At 42.4% G+C, this 18,165-nt stretch overlaps 1 protein-coding gene across 8 annotated transcripts in view; it reads left to right on the top strand.

Annotated features, from left to right (window-relative positions):
* The window catches only part of ADGRA3 (adhesion G protein-coupled receptor A3), a 121,550-nt gene that overhangs the window by 21,237 nt on the left and 82,148 nt on the right, over positions 1-18,165 (top strand). For 5 of the 8 annotated variants that reach the window (XM_021101068.1, XM_021101067.1, XM_021101065.1 and 2 more), the window contains exon 2: positions 10,778-10,849. The exons of 1 other annotated variant lie outside the window; for it this stretch is intronic. Coding sequence is in view for 5 of the 7 variants with exons in the window: in XM_021101065.1 (XP_020956724.1) it covers positions 10,778-10,849 (72 nt within the window). In the remaining 2 variants the exon portion in view is untranslated. Of the gene's footprint in view, positions 1-6,658; positions 6,820-10,200; positions 10,652-10,777; positions 10,850-18,165 lie in introns of those variants that run through there. 2 more of the 8 variants (XM_021101064.1, XM_021101061.1) reach the window with 2 other exon arrangements.

The following is an 18,165-nucleotide window of genomic DNA, read 5'->3' as shown; positions in this document are numbered from 1 at the left end:
CCAGCAGACCCTGCGTCCGACTCCCTTGGTTTTGCCTTTGGTGGTTGGGTGTTGGACCAGGAATGACTGGCACTTAGGAGTGGGTGTGCTCAGTGACACCTGGTTGCTTTACAGGGAACCTGGAGCTTTAACTTTGGTTGACCTGTGAGGCATTGTTTAACAGGTACCCTTGTGATTAAACGTCATCATTCTGTTAAGTGAAAGGTGGTTGCGATTTTTCTATGGGTTTTGGCCGCTTCACTAAAGGAAAGGCTAGCCTCCCTGTGTGAGGGGGCGGGATGGGCTAGACTGGGGTCATTCGGCATCCAGGGAGGGGGTGGGAGAGGAAGGAGACCCTCACTCCTAGGAAATGACTCTTTTACGACCCCCTCAGTGGATATACATGGAACTGCACTTGTTTGCTTTTTCTCCTTTCCTTCCAAAATTCTGTCGAAACTGACAGGAGAAACGTAAAAATATGAACAGGCCTCATAACTTAGGGGGCCGAAAAATGAGAAAGGTGCTGCAGTGTTCCAGAGGCCTTGAGGATGCTGTGACATTGTGGAATAAATAAAACAGATGGGATCAGATTGATGGTGAAACTACTCGGCAAAGGAACTTACAACCCAGTAGAGACAGATGTGGGAATAACTGGACAAATGAATTTTCTGAACAGGATCCTGGAAGAGTCCCAAGAGTTGCAACCCCAGGGAATGGCAGCAGAAGTGGGTGACGAGAGTGCTTGGCCAGGAGTTAATAGCCCTGAAACAGCTGCTCCAGCTCTGCTTCCATTGCATTGTTGGTGGGGTTTGCCTCTGCGACAAAGCCAGTTACTTTTAAATAAGCTGGGAGATTGGCCAGGGCAGATATACCGGTGGGTAACTGTAGCCAGAAGGAGACTTTTGCAAAGGGGAGCCCACTTTCCATGGATGTGAGACTTTTGTGCCTCCAATAATGGCATTCTGTCCACCTCCTTTTCCTGCCCCTTCCCTGTTATTTTCATATATGCTCAAAAAAAAAACCCTCTGCATTGAGGAATCTGCATCAGTCCAGACCCCCGTTTGTAAATATAAGCAAGCAGCCCTGAGTCATCTAACACGTGGGAGGAAATCAACAGGCTAGTTAAGGAAAAGTTAGTACAGGAAACTTGTAATTCTAGTCTCAGCTCCAAGAGAAGGGCAAATCCCTAAAGCCAGAGCTGGCATGGGAAAGGAGCTATTTCAGAGGAGGGGGTCTAAGAAGTTGGCAGAGAGATTGTAATGTCAGAACGTGCCGCTTGGAGGCAGTACGTGGGCTCAAGGGCAAAACGGGAACCCCTTCAGACCCAGAAAATGAGTGGGCTGGAAAATTGAGCCGAGGATTTCTCCCAAAATTCAAAGCCAAAGGTTTCAGAATTACGGATCAGAATTAAGAGATGTGGAGGATGAGTCTAGGAGACATAGTATCCAATTTCAGGAGCAGATGGAGAAGGAAAAAGCAGCCAGTATTTGATTCTACAATGCCATCAACAATCAGATGCCTGTTTCCAAACAGCTTTTCAGTGAGGGAGTTGGTGTCTCTAAAAGTGTCTATTTCTTTTTCCTACACTGTGAAATATCAGTACTTCAGTCAACACCCAGCCTTCTCATTTAGAGTTCTTCCAAGTCAGGTGACTGTTCTTGTTATGCGTAGTGTCATTTTAACACAAAGCTTTTTACATTGCTTTTGAAGGTAATTTCAAACTTACGTGAAAGTTAAAAGAATAAGAACAGTGGCTAGAATGCTCATGTTTTTGCCAGATTTGCCAGATTTTGGCATTAATGACATTTCACCCCTTTATCAGTTCCTTTCTTTCTCTGTATGTGAAAATTGTATTTTAAGACACTTGACAGCATGATGCATAACCCACTGAGCTTTTTATAAAAGTGATCTTGAGCTTTTCTTCATCTTTAGTCTTGGAAATATGATTTGAGTGTGGAAATATGATTTGAGTGTCTATAAAGAATATTAGGGTTTTGTGCTTTTTACTTGGTTAATTTAACAAGCTTCCTCCCCCTCTCCTGATTTAATCATTATCACTGGAAGTTTAACTCCTTCCCTTATAAATTAGCTGGAAGTTTATGAGAGCTGTGAGCTGCCTGACTGATAGTTCTCCATGACACAAGGATGAATCCCACCTGCCTCTCCTAAATATTAAATTCTGAGAGATTTAACATTTCTGCTGTCTTTAATTGTGCTGTCCTATAATATGCAGTCTTCTATTACACAGTTTTTTATTTCAGTGCTGTATCATAGTGAGACCTTAATGTTTAAACATTAAACTGTAATTAAGGATTCAGATGTAACATTCAACCAGTTTGTGTTTTTGCCAGCAGTGACAACTACTGGTAAATTCATAACTTATTCCTTTTCCTAGCAGCTGGACATTTCTTTTGATAGCCATTTTAAGACGGTCCTGATTTTAGAAGGGTTAAAATGTGGGGAAAAAAAGTATCATAGGACAAATGTTATTGCAGTAATAAAAGAAGAAAACTAAATGTATTCTGGGAGGTTTTTTGATCTTCTCCCCACCCCCCCTCCCCCAAAAGAGAAAAATTTCCAGAAGCCTTGGAAGAAGGAATGAGTGTGGGACTGAGATTTATACATCTCATCTGTACTGCTGGATGCCAGGACATTATAGGCACTCTGTTGTTAATTACTTAGGGGTCTTTGAACTTAGAACCTTAAATCCACCCATATTTTTATTTCATCATTTATTGAACAAACATCATGGACATCTTACCTGTTGGATCCTCTGGGAAGCATATGCCAGGGTGTGAAGGGAGAGGGGTCAGGAAGGACGATTGGGTGGGGACAGGGCTCAGACTACCTGGCAGCTAAGTGAAGGTCTCTGGTTCAGAGATGGCTCATGTGGGAGTCTGTACTGGCCAGGAATGGAGAACCCTCTTATTGCTGCTGTGCTCAGTCCTGGGCTAGCATTGCCTGTGAAGTCATGGTTTCTGCTTGGAAACTGAGGCTCGTCCTCTAGACAGCTGCAGCCAGAAGTGGTCAGCTGCCTGCTGTCCTGCACAGGGTCTCTCTGGAAGGCAGATCTGAGCAGCACACCTCTACAGCCACAGGAGTCCCTTATGTATCAGGCTCTTTGAATCTTCAGTCTGCTACTTTGTCTGAATATGCACCTGGACAAGTTACCTAACATGCAAGTTTTTGTTGTTACTGTTTTAGAGAAAATACTAGCCCTGGGTTCACCGAGTTCTTGTGAGGGGTAAATGAGTCTGTATTCACATAAAGAAGAATGGCTGCGCTATAGAATCACTCTTAGGTTCTTTTTTGTGGGGACGTGGTGATAGTCAAGTTGGAAAAGATCTCTGCACTTATGGGTTTTACGTTGTCCTGGGAGATGTGGTAAATAGACAAATATCTGAACCAGAGTCATTTTAAATAATGAGAAGTGCCGTTAAAACAAGATAATGTGACAGAGTGGAGGCAAAACATTTTGTGACTCACAGGGGACTTGAAGTATACAACCCAGACCTTTCCTGCAGGAATGAATGAGTGAACCAATGCATGCATCCAGTTTAACAGAAGAACGCATTGATGAACAACCTGGTGACACTTGGGACAAAATGTGTGTAATTGTTGATGGCATGCAGAATTAAATGTGATTATTAACAATAACTCAGATCAGCGGGGGGAGGGGGGTTAAATCCAGTAGATGCTCTTATTCTTACTTGCTAAGAATTAATTTAGAAATTAGCGCTTGATTTTTATTTTCCTGAAAACAGAATAGGCTGGGGCAGACTCCTTAAACAGGAGTTGGCACACTTTTTCTGTAAAGGGCCAGATAGCAAATATTTTAGACGTTCCTGGCCAGTCTCCATTGGCACTACTCAGGTCTGCTCTCATAGCATCAAAGCCACTGTAGACACGGCATGTGAACAAATGGGCATGGTTGTGTTCCAGCAAAACTTTAAGAACATTGAAATCTGAATTTCATAGATTTTTTCATGTATCATAAAATATTTTTCTTGTGGTTTTCTTTCAACCATTAAAAAACATGAAAACCATTCTTGGAGCCCATGGGGCCATCAAGAAAACAGGTGGTGGATTGGATTTGGCTGCCCCCAAGAGAACGTGGTAATGAACCAGTTTTCATTAGTGGGATAAATGAATCAAAACACTGAACTGTCACTTTTTTTGTTGTTGTTTTTTTTCTTCAAGATATACTCAGTGTCTCCTCTTTATTTTGTGACAAATCCAATTTATTTATTTATTTATTTATTTTGGCTGCATCCATGGCAAGTAGATGTCCTTAGGCAAGGGATTGAACTTGTGCCACTGCTGCAACCTGAGGCACAACAGTGACCAGACCAGATCCTTAACCTGCTAGGCCACCAGGAAACTCCTAAACATGCACTTTTGAAGAGTTAACATTTCTGATTTTAGTTTACCACAGGTGGCGCTAAAGGTTTGGGCCACGTGCCCCCTGAACTTAGTGTAGCCTAGTTTTATTTTCTGTTGTTCTTGTACTTGGGAAAGCAGCAGCAATAATAGGTGGTACTCTACGTGATAGATCTAGTACAGAATCAATTTGTATCATTATTTGAGCAAATCACATCTCAAGGGATGGAAACTTGAGGTATGTAAATTCCCTGCTCTCTGTCTTCACTATGTCTCTGATCTTTCTGTGTGAATACCGAAAGAGCTCCTTCTCCCCTGTTCTGCATGACATCTGCTGGAACCAACCAAAATATCTATAATTAGCTTTGACAAATTAACAGTGCAATGAATAATTTTTGTTATATAAATATGGAGTAACATATAGCATGTACTAGATTTTCCACAAGTGCAAATATGTCTTTAAGGATAAATTTCCAGAAGGGAAATTTTTTTTTTTTTTTTGTCTTTTTGCCTTTTCTAGGGCCATTCCTGCAGCATATGGAGGTTCCCAGGCTAGGGGTCTAATCAGAGCTGTAAGCCGCCGGCCTACACCAGAGCCACAGCAATGCCAGATCTGAGCCACGTCTGTGACCTACACCGACACTCACGGCAAAGCCAGATCCTTAACTCACTCAGCAAGGCCACAGATCGAACCTGCAACCTCATGGTTCCTAGTCAGATTTGCCAACCACTGTGCCACAACGGGAACTCCATCCAGGAGGGAAATTAATGGATCAAATATTATATATGCCTTTGTACTTTTGCCCTCTATGGTGATTGTACTGACAGCAAAATATGAATGGCTGTTTCCTTCCGAATATAAATTATTATCACATTTTCCCCATTCTGATAAGTGATTTATGGTATCTTATTTTAGTAATTTACATTTTTCTTGTGATTGAGATTATATCTGTTCACAGCCTTTGCTTGATTTTCTACTAGGGATTTTTTTTAAAGAGCTCTTTATATATTTTGGAAATTAGTCTTTTGTCTTTGGTAGCAGTTGTAAATAGTTGTTGTTTATTTTTTATTTAAAAATATTTTGGGGAGTTCCCATTCTCGCTCAGGGGAAATGAACCCGACCAGTATCCATGAGGATGTGGTTTGATCCCTAGCCTTGCTTAGTGGGTTAAGGATCCGGTGTTGCTGTGAGCTGTGGTATAGGTCACAGATGCGGCTTGGATCTGGAGATGCTTTGGCTGTGGCGAAGGCTGGTGACTGCAGCTCCAATTCAGCCCCAGCCTGGGAACTTCATATGTTGCACCTGTAGCCCTAAAAAAGCAAAAGTAAATAAGTAAAAAATTTTGGCCACACCTATGGCATGTAGAAGTTTCCAGGCCAGGATTGAACCCCCACCACAGCAATGACCAGAGCCCCAGCAGTGACAATGCTGGATCCTTAACCCACTGAGTCACCAGGGAACACCTTTTGTTTATCTTTTTAAATTTTCTCTTAAGGGCTGTACCTGCCGCATATGGAAGTTCCCAGGCGAGGGGGCAAATTGGAGCTCCAGCTGAGGTCTATGACAGCCACGGCAACAACAGATCCGAAATGCATCTGTGACCTACACTACAGCTTGCAGCAATGCTGGACCCTTAATCCACTGAGCAAGGCCAGGGCTTGAACCTGCATCCTCACAGAGAAAACGTCAGGTCCTTAACCCACTGAGCCGCAATGGCTACTTCTGAAAGATACTATATTTTATCATTTTTAAAATTTTATTGGAGTATAGTTGAGATACAATGTTGTGTTAGTTTCAGGTGTACAGCAAAGTGATTCAGCTATGCATATACATATATCCCTTCCTTTTCAGATTCTTTTCTCATATAGGTTATTACACAGTATTGAGTAGATTTCCCTGTGCTATACAGTAGCCGGTAGGTCCTTGTTACTGTATTTTAAAACAGTCCCATTTGCACTTTTCCTTGGTTCTGGAAAATCTTTGGTTATTATGCTTCTAAATCTCCCGCCTTCCATTTTCTCTTTTTGAGATTGCCCTTGTTTTCACATGACCCTCTGAGTCGTCATCCCTTCTTTTCCAGGACACATGTCCGTGCATTTAGGACCCAGCCTAATCCAGGAGAATCTGATCTTGAAACTTTTGACTTCCATTGCAAACACTCTTTCTCTAATTAAGGTCACATTCCCAGATTCTGGGGGGACGTGTCTTTTTGAGCTTTGAGCGCTACCATTCAACCCACTCTGATGACCCTATTTGATTGTTTTTCTGTTTTTTTTTTTTTTTTTAACTCCTTCAGGAAATTATATTGAAGTCATGAACTATACTCTTGTTTGCTCTGAATATTTAATGCTCTGGAAATATATTTTTGATTCTTCTCAAAAGGAAAATTATTCTGTGCCTTCTGCTATTCAGGGTGTGGACGAATTAACAGCATTCCATTCAAGGAGTTGGAATAGCAAGTAACTAAGAAATTATAATACTTAATTTTTATTTCTTTCTGCTCTGTAAACCTTTTGTTTTTTTAAAAAACATATCTATATGTAGTCTTCTTTTTTTCATTTTTCTGCTTAACTGATATACGGAACTAAGTTGGTACTGTGTTAAATGGTAGCAATGGACAACAAAGTCTTTTTGTGTTTAAATTCAAGAGGTGTGAACCCATAAAAGTGTTCCTAAGCATTGTCTATAGATCATGGGGTGGTAATGTCATTAGTAGGGAACAGAAATGGGTATATAGAAGCTTTATAACTCCGGTCAAGTTTTATATTTTTCATTTAGTTACCTCCTAGAAAGTTTGAAATTTTGAAGATGTCAGCAAAAATATTGATTATAAATGGGTTTTAGGTTTATAATGATACATGCTATTATGCATTTGCTAGTTCCACAGTCCCTCCATCTCAAAATTGAGTATAAAAGCTGTCTGCCGAGTAGATTTATTCATACTGCTCCTGTTTTCTTGCACAAAATCCTTAAACACATCAAGTAATATGTAGACTGAATATATTAACATGAGGTTGTAAACTGTATTTTTAAGGTTACAGTTATAACTTTTTAAGTGTGATGAAATGTCTTCCCTTTTACTCGCCTCAATAAAATCTATCATTTATTGTGCTAAAGTCTTTATGACTGAGCAAATGACAGTCCTTTTGCTGAAGCGGTACTGAATCTCAGTGAGTGTGATTCAGTTACCACCCTGGCAGTTTTTCCCAAGCTACTCTCTATTTGGGCTTCATTCTTTATTCAGAAACAGGAGAGTAATGGCAGTGAGCTTGGTAGATTGTGTAGTTTTCCTTTATTTCCTTACTTTTGGTTTATTGGTTGTAAATTCTCAGTCACCATCAGGTTCCTCGGGTTTGCTCATTAAAACATGAATAATTAAAGGAAATTAAAAGAAGCTGGAAGGAGCTGGGTGACCATTCTGGCCTAATCTTTTCCATCTTAAAAATGATGAAACAGAAGCCTACTTAGAAAAGTGGAGTGATTATCACAGACCAGATCATTAATTATTGGTGCTGTCTCAGTTAAAACTTTGGGCTCTAGCTACCAACACTATTGTTCTTTGCATTACTTTTAGTGCCTTTTAAGTTGCAGTCATTACATAAACCTTTTTTTTTTTTTTGGTATGTAAATCAATAGATGTGAGTCTTTAATCTCAAAGCATAAAGTATTCCTTACTTTAGTGTTTATTTTTAAGATATAATTGTACTCAAAATTAACTCAATTTCAAGCTAGACTTAGTAACCAAGATTCTTATGTTTATCATTGGAAAGAATATTTTAAAAATAAAGAGTTTTATTCTAGATAGTTTAAAAGATACTGCAAGATTATAAAGAATAAAAGAAAAGTAGAAGCCTCATCACTAAGATAGTCATCATTATGATATATTTCTTTCAGGGTTTTTTTTTTTTTTTTGGTCTCTGCATTAGATTCTTTTCATCTAATGACATCTTTTTTTTTTTTTTTTAACTGATTGCAAGCCCTTTTTTTCCGTCAAGTTTCCTTTAAAACCATCACTTTTTAGAGTTCCCTGATGGCCCAGTGATTAAGGATCTGGCATTGTCATGGCTGTGGCTCAGGTTCGATCCCTGGCCCAGGAACTTCCCCATGCCCTTGGCTTGGCCAGGAAGAAAAGTATCATTTTTAAATGGTTGTGTAAAATGTTGTTTGGTATACCATCATTTGTGTAACTCTTCCTTTTATGAGAACTGACCTTTTTGGTAGTTGCCAAATTTTGCTTGTTGTATGTCATGCCTAAATAAGGCCATTGTTGTATACATTCTTTTGTCAGATTTGGTAACTTGTTAGCTTAGGATTGATGCCTATTTAGCAAAGCAAGTCTCGTGGCTCTTGGGTATGTGGCTGCGAGGCTGCTGGAGAACTCTTGTTCCAGTGACCTTGGTGGCCATGTCCAAATTGAAGTTTGCTTTCGTCCATGCCTGCTACCTTACTTTAAAAAACGTTTTCTAATTTTGATGAGAGAAAATGGGTATTTTAATTTAAGGAATGTTTTTGCGCCATGTTTTCTTAGTCCCAGTGGTCAAAGGCTCATCCTTGCTTTGGTAACAGCTTGGAGGAGAGAGAAAATACTGCAAAATAATACATAGTAATATACTTTGATTGCCAGATACATCTTGACTTTAGAAACATTAAAATGAGGAAAGTTGTGTGTCTCAGAACAAAGGAAACAGAATCTGAATCTTAATACTTATTGGAGTATGTTGGACATTTTTCTGCTTTCCTTCTGGTATTACATGAGGTAGATACTAAACTTTCTGTTTTTTGAATGAGGAGCTATGTTACAGAGAGCTGGAGTAACTTGTCCAAAGCCAGTGTAACTTGGAAGTGATAGAGCTGGAATTCAAGCACAAGTGTGTTTCACTTTAGAAGAGTCTGATCATCCCACGAAAAGACTCTGATTAAAAAAAAAAAATTCCCTTACTGTCACAGGAAATCAAATAGCTATTTCTGATGGTTTTCATTCACATACTGGATATTTTATGTATGTATGTATGTCTTTTTAGGGCTGCACCCACGGCATATGGAGGTCCCCAGGCTAGGGGTCAAATCGGAGCTGCAGCTTCGGCCTACGCCACAACCACAGCAACGCCAGATCTGAGCCGTATTTGCAATCTACACTACAGCTTGCGGCAGTGCTGGATCCTTAACCCACTGAGTGAGGCCAGGGATGGAACCCGTGTCCTCACGGATGCCAGTCAGATTCATTTCTGCTGAGCCATGAAGGGAACTCCTGGATGTTTTAAAGGAAAGATGAGCATAGACAAATTGGAAATGAATGCATGAAATCTTTTGACTTGGAGGTATTCTGTTAACTTCCTGGCTGGTGGGGGCGGGGGGCGGCCTACTGAGCCTGTATGCAGTGTGAAGGGGTGCCCCTGAAGTTGTGCAGCACCCAGCGTGATGGAGAATTTTCTGCCTAAAATGCCAATAAGTGTGTGTCTCTTGACCAACTTGGTGTATACTGAAGAATATGGGGCTTGGAGTGGAGTGTGCCTGGGTTCACAGCCAATTTGCTAGTGTAGCCTCAGGCCACTCTCTTAACTCTTCTTTGCCTTGGTTTTCTCATTTACCTGGTCTTCATGCCCCCCTCCCCATGTAAGGTAGCTTTAGCACCTTCACCTTCTCTACGGAAATTCCTTATTGGCATCCAGACTGCAGATGGAGCATAGTTACAAAGCCTAGAGAGGAAGCAAGGTCATGGACACCTGTCTCCTCTTAGGCACGTCCTGCCTTGGGGTGGCTGGATTATGACCTCTTTTAAATCACTTTTTTTGTTTGCAATTCTTTTTTTTTTTTTTTTTTTTTTTTTTTTTTTTAAAGAACATCATCCGAATACATGAGATAGAGTTGTGATACAGCTACCTGACCTGTGTCTGTCTGTGTGTACAAAAAGCATGTTTTCATAGGCGGACTTGTACATGGTTAAGTTACAAATAATATTCAGCATTATTGAGATGGTATCTAGAAGATACTGTGTTTCTTTTAAAGTCAGTATTTTGTAGAGCACTTGTTCAGCATCTTTCAATTGTTTCCAGTTTTTCAGTGAGTATTCAACTTATATAAGTTGATTTCAGTGTGAAAACGTATGTGGTGTTCTTCTTATACTGAACTTAAAGCTATTTTGTGTGAACCTCTCTTCCTTTTTATTTCAGAATTTTTCATTCAGTGTGACAGGAGCAATTTAAGATGTGACAAGATGTGCACGTTAGCTATTTGGGGTTGTTTCTCAAAGAGAAACTCCCTTTTTTGTCAGGCATCTCAAAAATTCTTTGGGTAACAAATGATTTCTTACAATTCCTCATAGGTTCAAAAATAGCAAGCTAAGTTACTTTGATATTAATGGTGAATCTATTACAGGCAACTTACTGTTTGCTTTTTTTTTTTTTTTGGTCATTTTAGGATTCTGAGTAACAATAAAATATCCGAGCTGAAGAACGGCTCTTTTTCTGGCTTAAGTCTCCTTGAAAGATTGTGAGTATTCCTTTATTATCATTTCTTATTGGTATTTTATTTAATGCATTTTCAGTCTGTTACTAAAGTCTCAACTTTTCAAAGGAAAAGTTGAGTTCTTCCCACATTTTATTATGAAATATCTCAAGGATCGAATTTAAAAAAAAGCAGTTAAAGCAGAGGTCCGCAAACTTTATGTGAAGGGCCAGATACTAAATAATTTGGGCTTTGTGGGCCATATGGTGTTTGTCACGATGACCCAATTATGCCATTATCTTGAGAAAGCAGCTGTAGACAATATATAAGTGAATCAGTGTAGATGTGGCTTTATTTGCAAAACATGCTGTGCATCATAGTTTGATGACCAGTGGCTTTTAAGGACTCCACGCTGTTTTGAAATTCTATCATGAAATGTGTATGTCTCGTGAGATGGCATAGGAAAAAACACATCTGGGGGGAAGGCTTGTGGATAAACTTTGATAATTTTATTTATCTGTCTTCGAATGTAAGAATTTTGTTTTGCTTCGCAATTAGGTCTAGTTTTGCTTCTGACCAGATGTGTTACCAGTAGCACTTATCTTTTGCCTGGGTGACTTTTACAGAGTGGATGTTTAATTTGGTTGTATCCCAAATGCCAGTCTAGGATCCTGTTTCAAATTCCCCTGTTACTCATCCATTTAGGATAACATTTCAGATCCATCAGGGAGCCAGCTGCACAAGTGAGCATCTTTGTTTCTCTTGCAGGACAGACTTCCCTCCTTTTCTTACTTCTCTTTGCTCTGCTTCCCTTTCTTTACTTTTTTTTTTTAATCTTTTGTCTTTTCAGGGCCGCACCTGTGGCATAAGGAGGTTCCCAGGCTAGGGGTCTAGTCAGAGCTGTAGCTGCCAGCCTACACCAGAGCCATAGCAATGCAGTTTCTGAGCTGCATCTGTGACCTACACTGCAGCTCACAGCAACGCTGGATCCTCAACCCATTGAGCGAGGCCAGGGATCGAACCCGCAACCTCACGGTTCCTAGTCGGATTCGTTTCTGCCGTGCCACGATGGGAACTCCCCCTTTCTTTATTTTATGTGGCCTCTCCTTGACTGTTTCTCTGAGCCTCTTCCCCAATTAATTCCCACAGCACTTTATTACTTTGATCACAGATGTGTCATTTACATATACAGTGTCTAGAATTCTTCATCCTTCTATATATGTCTTTGTTCTTTTCATTGATTAAATGTCTTTAAGTTAGGTTATTTATATGCATTTGCAATATGCATATATAGCATTGCATTCATGTGTGCACATGTATACATGCATATATGTATATACAGTGTGTACACACACGTATGAAATGATCTTGGCACAGTAATGCTTACGTCTCAGTTTTTTTTTTCCGCTGTCTTTATTCAGGGCTGCTTCTTGTGTTCCACCTAGGCCATGTGCTTCAGAGGATGCTGGCTGCACCCCCTTGCAGGCCTTATCTTGATAGGACAGTCCACACACATTCCGTAGTCACTGGTTCAGGAATGGCCTTTGACTGGATTTAATTGCATTGAAATTTGCTTGGGGCTTTAGGGAGAAGAATTTCCTTACTGTCATCAGAAAAGGTGGTTGTCCTTCTGGTACAGAAACCACCCCGCTCCTGCTTTGGGCTGGAGCTGACACACTGAAGGAATGGGAGTAGGCCCGTCAGGGTGAACAGAGGCACACGCCTGCCTCTGGGCTGTTGGAGTTGGTGAAGCAGCTCGTTCCTGTTCTGTTGTCTGTTCCTTGTGAGAAAAGTCACCTTTGACAGATATCCTCAGCATGTAGCGAGCAAGTTATCAGGCCTGAGTAGGTGATTGGAATGGCTGCAAGGCAGTGGGCTGCCCTTTCCAAAGGAAGGGTGGCAGGCACTCCTAGGAGTCACGGGGTATCTGTTGTGTTTAGAGACACAAGTTGCTTTTGACACCAGGATCGCTGTAGTGATTCTCGTACATCAAAAGTGTGGACAGCATAGCTCAGGGTCTGTGTAGTGTGAATTACTGTCCTTTTTACATTTGCTTTTAAATTTCCTTGGCCTTTGGCCTTATTTTCAGCCATTTGTTGAAAATAAATCCCTGTACATGAAAGAAGCATATTAGATGATATTAAAATGATGCTATTGTTTTTAGATAGGGGTCTGTTTGTGTTTGAATCTAAGAACACCACCTCTCTCTTTTGTGGGGCCAGAGACACACACACACACGTACAGGTATGTTTGTACATTTGCATACATATGTGTATATACATGTTCGTGTGTGTATGTATGTGTGTGTAGACACACACACAAGGCATTTTGAAACACTGTTATACTGATGGGGTCTTCAGCCTGAAGCCCCAGTGGTGACTCTGGCCCTGGGCCGCCTCTGTCGGGGAACATCTTTATCTAAGCAGGCCTGAGGCGCAGACCTGGATCTCGGCCTTGCTGCTGCCCAGGTGGGGGCTGCCTCCCACACTGTCTCTGCGGGAGAATAGCACATTTCAGAATGGAAGGAGAGGTATTAAGTGAGGCTCTTCCTGCGGTTTGGGAAGACTTGGGGTGAGCGTCACAGAGGAAGCACCCTGTCGATTGGGCACAAACATCGTGTTCTTAACTCTGCCAGGTTCCTGCTGGGACTAGGGCTGAGAAGGTCCCCTCGGCCCCTTGTGGAAGTGGCCCTGGCCTTTGCTTCCTCTTAATTTTCCGAGCTCAAGGTAGACCAGAGGAATCCCATGGCCAGGTGCTTGAAGGCAGGTTAACAGCTTCTAGACCTTCCCTGGCACTGCCCTGTTCTGCTTCCTGGTTATGTGGAGGGGGGCGCACAGGGGTCTCGGGGAGGAAGGTGGGGAAGGGGACCAGGGGACTTCCCTTCCCCTTGGGGCCCAGCACCATCTCTCACGTATAGAGTCTCTACCGCGCCACTGTTCTCTTGATTTGCTCATTTTAAAACTAAAGCCTCTAAAGGTGTAGTACTTTGCACAGCAACTCCTTGAATAATCTCAATTCCTGCTTGCTGTGTTTCCGCAGTGCTTCTCATTTTCCTTCTTTACTAGTCACCTAACGTTCTGACCTGCTCTGCCTCCCTGCTCTTCTGTCCTCATCCGGTGGCTGAACTGAGACTGTCTCACCCTCCTGTCCCCTCTAGACTGTACCCCTCTGTGGTTTTCCTCATTGCAAAGTTCCTCTCATGGACTCCGGTTTGCTCCTGGATCTGACCCAATCCATAGTGTAGCTAGGTGGCTTCTCTTCCAAGACTGCAGACATTCGGACTCTGTCTTGGGCTCCGTTTCAAACACAGTCTCTGTGCATGGAATCATCCTCTTGGCTTGCCAGGGCTGCCACCAAGAGTCCCACAGACCGGGTGGCTTCCGTAACAGGCAGGTGCTGCCTCCCAGTTCTGGAGGCTGGAAGGTGAAGATCAAGGCCCTGGAAGGGGTAGTATCTTCTCAGCGCCGTAAGGGAAGGATCCGTTCAGGCTTCTCTCCTTGGCTTACAGTTGCCATCTGTCCCCCTTTGGTGTCTTCACCAAGTCTTCCCTTGGTGTGTGTCTGTGTCCTTATCTTATAAGGACACAAGTTGTCTGGGATGAGGACTCACCCACGTGACCTGATTTTAACTTACTTCTTTAAAGACCCCCCCAGTCTCCCCAATGCAGTCTCATTTTGAGGTCCTGGAGGTTATGACCTCAACACAGGAAATTTGAAGGGACACAACTCAGCCTGTGACAGTGATGTAGCATTTTGATGGATGAACTGATGTGTATTGTGCCTGCCCAATTCCTAATTACCTGCCTCAGGAGTGGGGAATGACAAAACAGAAGAGAAGAACTCTGTGTTGGACCAGTGTATTCCTAAAGTTCCAGCCCAAATGTAAAAAAGAGGTTTGAAGAAAGATGAAAAGAAGAGACAGTTCCTCCTCACCCAGACACGTGTTCTCTGGGCCAACTGGAGAGTCGGAGTGTTGAAAGAGCTCACATGTTGGTGGGTCCCCAGGAAAGGGCTCTGTCTTTGCCTCCCCACCCCTCACTTGGATGAGGGGGAGACGGGGAAAAAACCACGTGAAACCAGTGTAAGTTCTGGATCAGAGGGCAAGGGACCTCTGTCGTCTCTTTGCTTAGGAAGCAAAATCCCGTGTTTTCCAGGACCCAGCCTGATGTAGGAGCAAAAGAACTTGTCCTCTAGCCACCGAGGACTCTGTGTTAAAGAGCGTCCCAGGGGAGTAGCAGAATAGCCCTTGGGGTTTTGCTGGCAGAGAGAGGAACCTCCTGGTTGCCAGAAAGTGCTTTGGAAATGTCCTGGGCTGTTTCTGGGGAGCCCAACTTATAAGACCTAGCTACCTAAATTAATGACTTAATGTTTGTATACATGACATCATCTTCAAATTTTTCAAAATTACCTGAACCCTGTTCCTTCTACACTCAGCATTCCTGGGCGTCTCCCCACGTCTTCTGGAAGCCTGAGAGCTTTCTTTGCTCCAGTACTAGTATGAAAGCCACCCCACTTGCCCACACCTGCCGTAGCTGCCCTCACCCAGGGACCGAGAGCACCTGGTGGGTGAGCACCCCGAATGCCTCACCTCTGGGAGGATTCCCCGAGTGTGTTCTAGACTGCCTTCCACAGATCCCCAGGGCCTGGGCCTCACCCGGCCACCATGGGGATCGCCTTAACAATGTCCCCCTGTGTTGCTTCTCCTCTCTTTCGGGGCTCACTTCCCCGCTTTCCTACTGGTATGTCCTGAGGTCCCCTCCCAAATAAAGCCGCTTGTGCTGACACCTTCTCGGGGAGAATCCCCCCCGAGAGACACTACAGTCAAATATTTGCCACCCAGCTCTGACTAGTTCAAGACCCTGAAAATGAGAACAAACCAATCCAACAACCTAAAAATATGGCAGAATGGGATATGATGTAAAAAGGGAGTGATGGGTCAAGGAATTACTCAAAGCAGGGCCAAAACTTTGAAGCTGTGGCCTTAGAATTACTGTAGCCAGACCATCCAGGATAAGGGGTAGGTTTAGGAGTGTAGGGTAGGGAGCGTGGGATGGGATAATAAGGGCTGACTGGGTTGAACTAATGGGCGAAGATGCCCCAGAGATTGAGTAAACCTGTAGGCCAAGCTGCTCTTTTGGGTTGAAGAATAGACTTCTTAGGAGGATTAATTTTCTTTCTCCCCCACCCCTTTTATTTTAAAGTATATAGTTTCCCAAAGTAAAACAGATGTGGGTGCATACACCCCTGCAGACTCCATCTAGAATGGGTCTTTTTTTTTTTTTTTTTTTTTAATTCCCATTTTTTTCTTCTAAATGTTTGGTTTTCATTTGGAAGCTTTCTTGTGCTTTTGTTCCATATAAGAAAGTAGCAGAGAGTGTGTGCTTTTTTTTTTTTAATAGGAATATTTAGATTTAGTTTTTCTTTAATTTAGGGCTTGGGTTTTTATTTTTAGGACAGAATACCTAAATCTTTATGATATCTTGGAAACTAGTTTCCTAGTTATGGTCTACCTTTTTTAAAGATGAATTTACATTCTTTTAAAAGTGCATGCAGTGGATAACTGATGGAGAGTTATTGTCTCATGTTAATTAAAACCATTAAAAAGGTAATTGGCCTCAGAGCGAGGCTTGATGCAAATATTGCCTCAACCATTAAGTCTTTCCTGAGTAGCGAATTGAAAGAATTTAAACTCCTTCAACAGAGATTTCTTAATTGCCCACACTGTCCTAGGCTTGGGATGCGTCAGTGAACACAACAAAGGTCCTGTCTTCATGGAGCTTATGTTGTGGTGGGAAGAAACAGAATAAACATAGCAAGTAAACTTACAGCATAAGAACAGTTCACCCCCCTACCCCGGGCCTCACGCGGGTTTCACCCTCCTGAGCGATGCCATTTTATGTAAAAGAAGAGAGCGTCTGGTATATTGTGGGGGTCCTGGAACTGAGGCACGACCATCCTATGGATAAAGAAAACTTCCAGCCGAGAGTGCAGTGTTGGGGTGTCAGCACTGGGTGGGTATGTGCATTTTGCACGGTGCTAGTGCAGAGACTTAGTGATTGCGCCTTCAGTTACCTGGACGAAGATTGTTACAGGCAGAGGGACTGGGAGGTGCAAAGGGTGTGCCCTGAAGCTTGGCTGCTCCTGTTTGAGGAGCAGCAAGGAGACCAGAGTGAGGCCAGAGAGGTGAAGCGGGGGTGAGGAGATGGATTGTAGAGAGCCCTCTGGGTCATTGTAAGGACCTTGGCTGTTGCTCTGAGCAGAAAACACTCTGGCTCCTGGAATGGAGGGGTTGGGGTGAGGGGGAACTAGGGAGCCGTGTTAAATCTAAGCTAATTTTTTAAATTCTTGATATTTTTCATATAACTTTTAAAGATTCTACTCCGTTTACAGTTACAATAAAATACTGGTTTTTATTCCCTGTGATGTACATTGTATCCTTGTGGCCTATTTTTATACCCAATAATTTGTACCTATTACCTCTCCCACCCCTATTTTCCCCCTCCCCTCCCTCTTCCTACTGGTAACCACTAGTTTGTTCTCTGTATCTGTGAGTCTGCTGCTTTTCTGTTATATTCACTAGTTGTATTTTTTTAGAGTCCACATATAAGCAATATCATACAGTATTTGTCTTTGACTGACTGACATGTTTCACTAAGAGCATAACACCCTCCAAGTCCATCCATGTTGCTGCAAATGGCAACAGTTTTCTTCTTTATGGCTGTGTAGTGTTCCATCGTGTGTGTGTGTGTGTGCACACCACATCGAAGATAATTTAAAGCCCTATTTAGAGACCAATGCCCTAGCCTAGACTGCTGGTTATTCAGCTTGATGTACGTAACAAATGGTTTGGGAGCTTGGTAAAGCAGAGATTGGAGTTTCTGATACTGTGTTGAACAGGAGCTGTATTGATTTTTCGAGGTGGCTGTGAGACATCCAGATGTAGGTGTTGTGTTTGACAGCTGTGAATGCAACAGGGAACTCAAATGAGTGGTAATTTTGGGTTAGAGATACACATTTGAGCCTGGAGTCTGTGTGGTAATGAGATTGCCTCAGAGAAAGTATAGTGTGAGACCAAGTGAGAGGGCCGGGTCAAGCATCAGAGGTTGCTGATCAGATAAATAAGGTGAGGAGCCTTTATTCAACAAGCAGCCTTTGAGAGTTACGGTGTCTCGAGTGTTGTTCAGGGGAACCAAACATGCAGCTTAGAGTCACTAACCTTGTCCATCAGTTTATCCATCCACCCACTTATCCCTTTTCCCTGTCACCTCCCTTTTCATTTTTTATTGTCATTCTTGTGTTGTACGTGTCACTATTTAGTGACACACCTCCCCATGTGCTCTAATTCCTGACACTAGAATTGCC

Source organism: Sus scrofa, chromosome 8 (genome assembly GCF_000003025.6).
Source record: "Sus scrofa isolate TJ Tabasco breed Duroc chromosome 8, Sscrofa11.1, whole genome shotgun sequence".
NCBI lineage: Eukaryota > Metazoa > Chordata > Mammalia > Artiodactyla > Suidae > Sus > Sus scrofa.
Note: the sequence above shows the minus strand (reverse complement) of the source record. Positions and strands in the feature narration are given on the sequence as shown.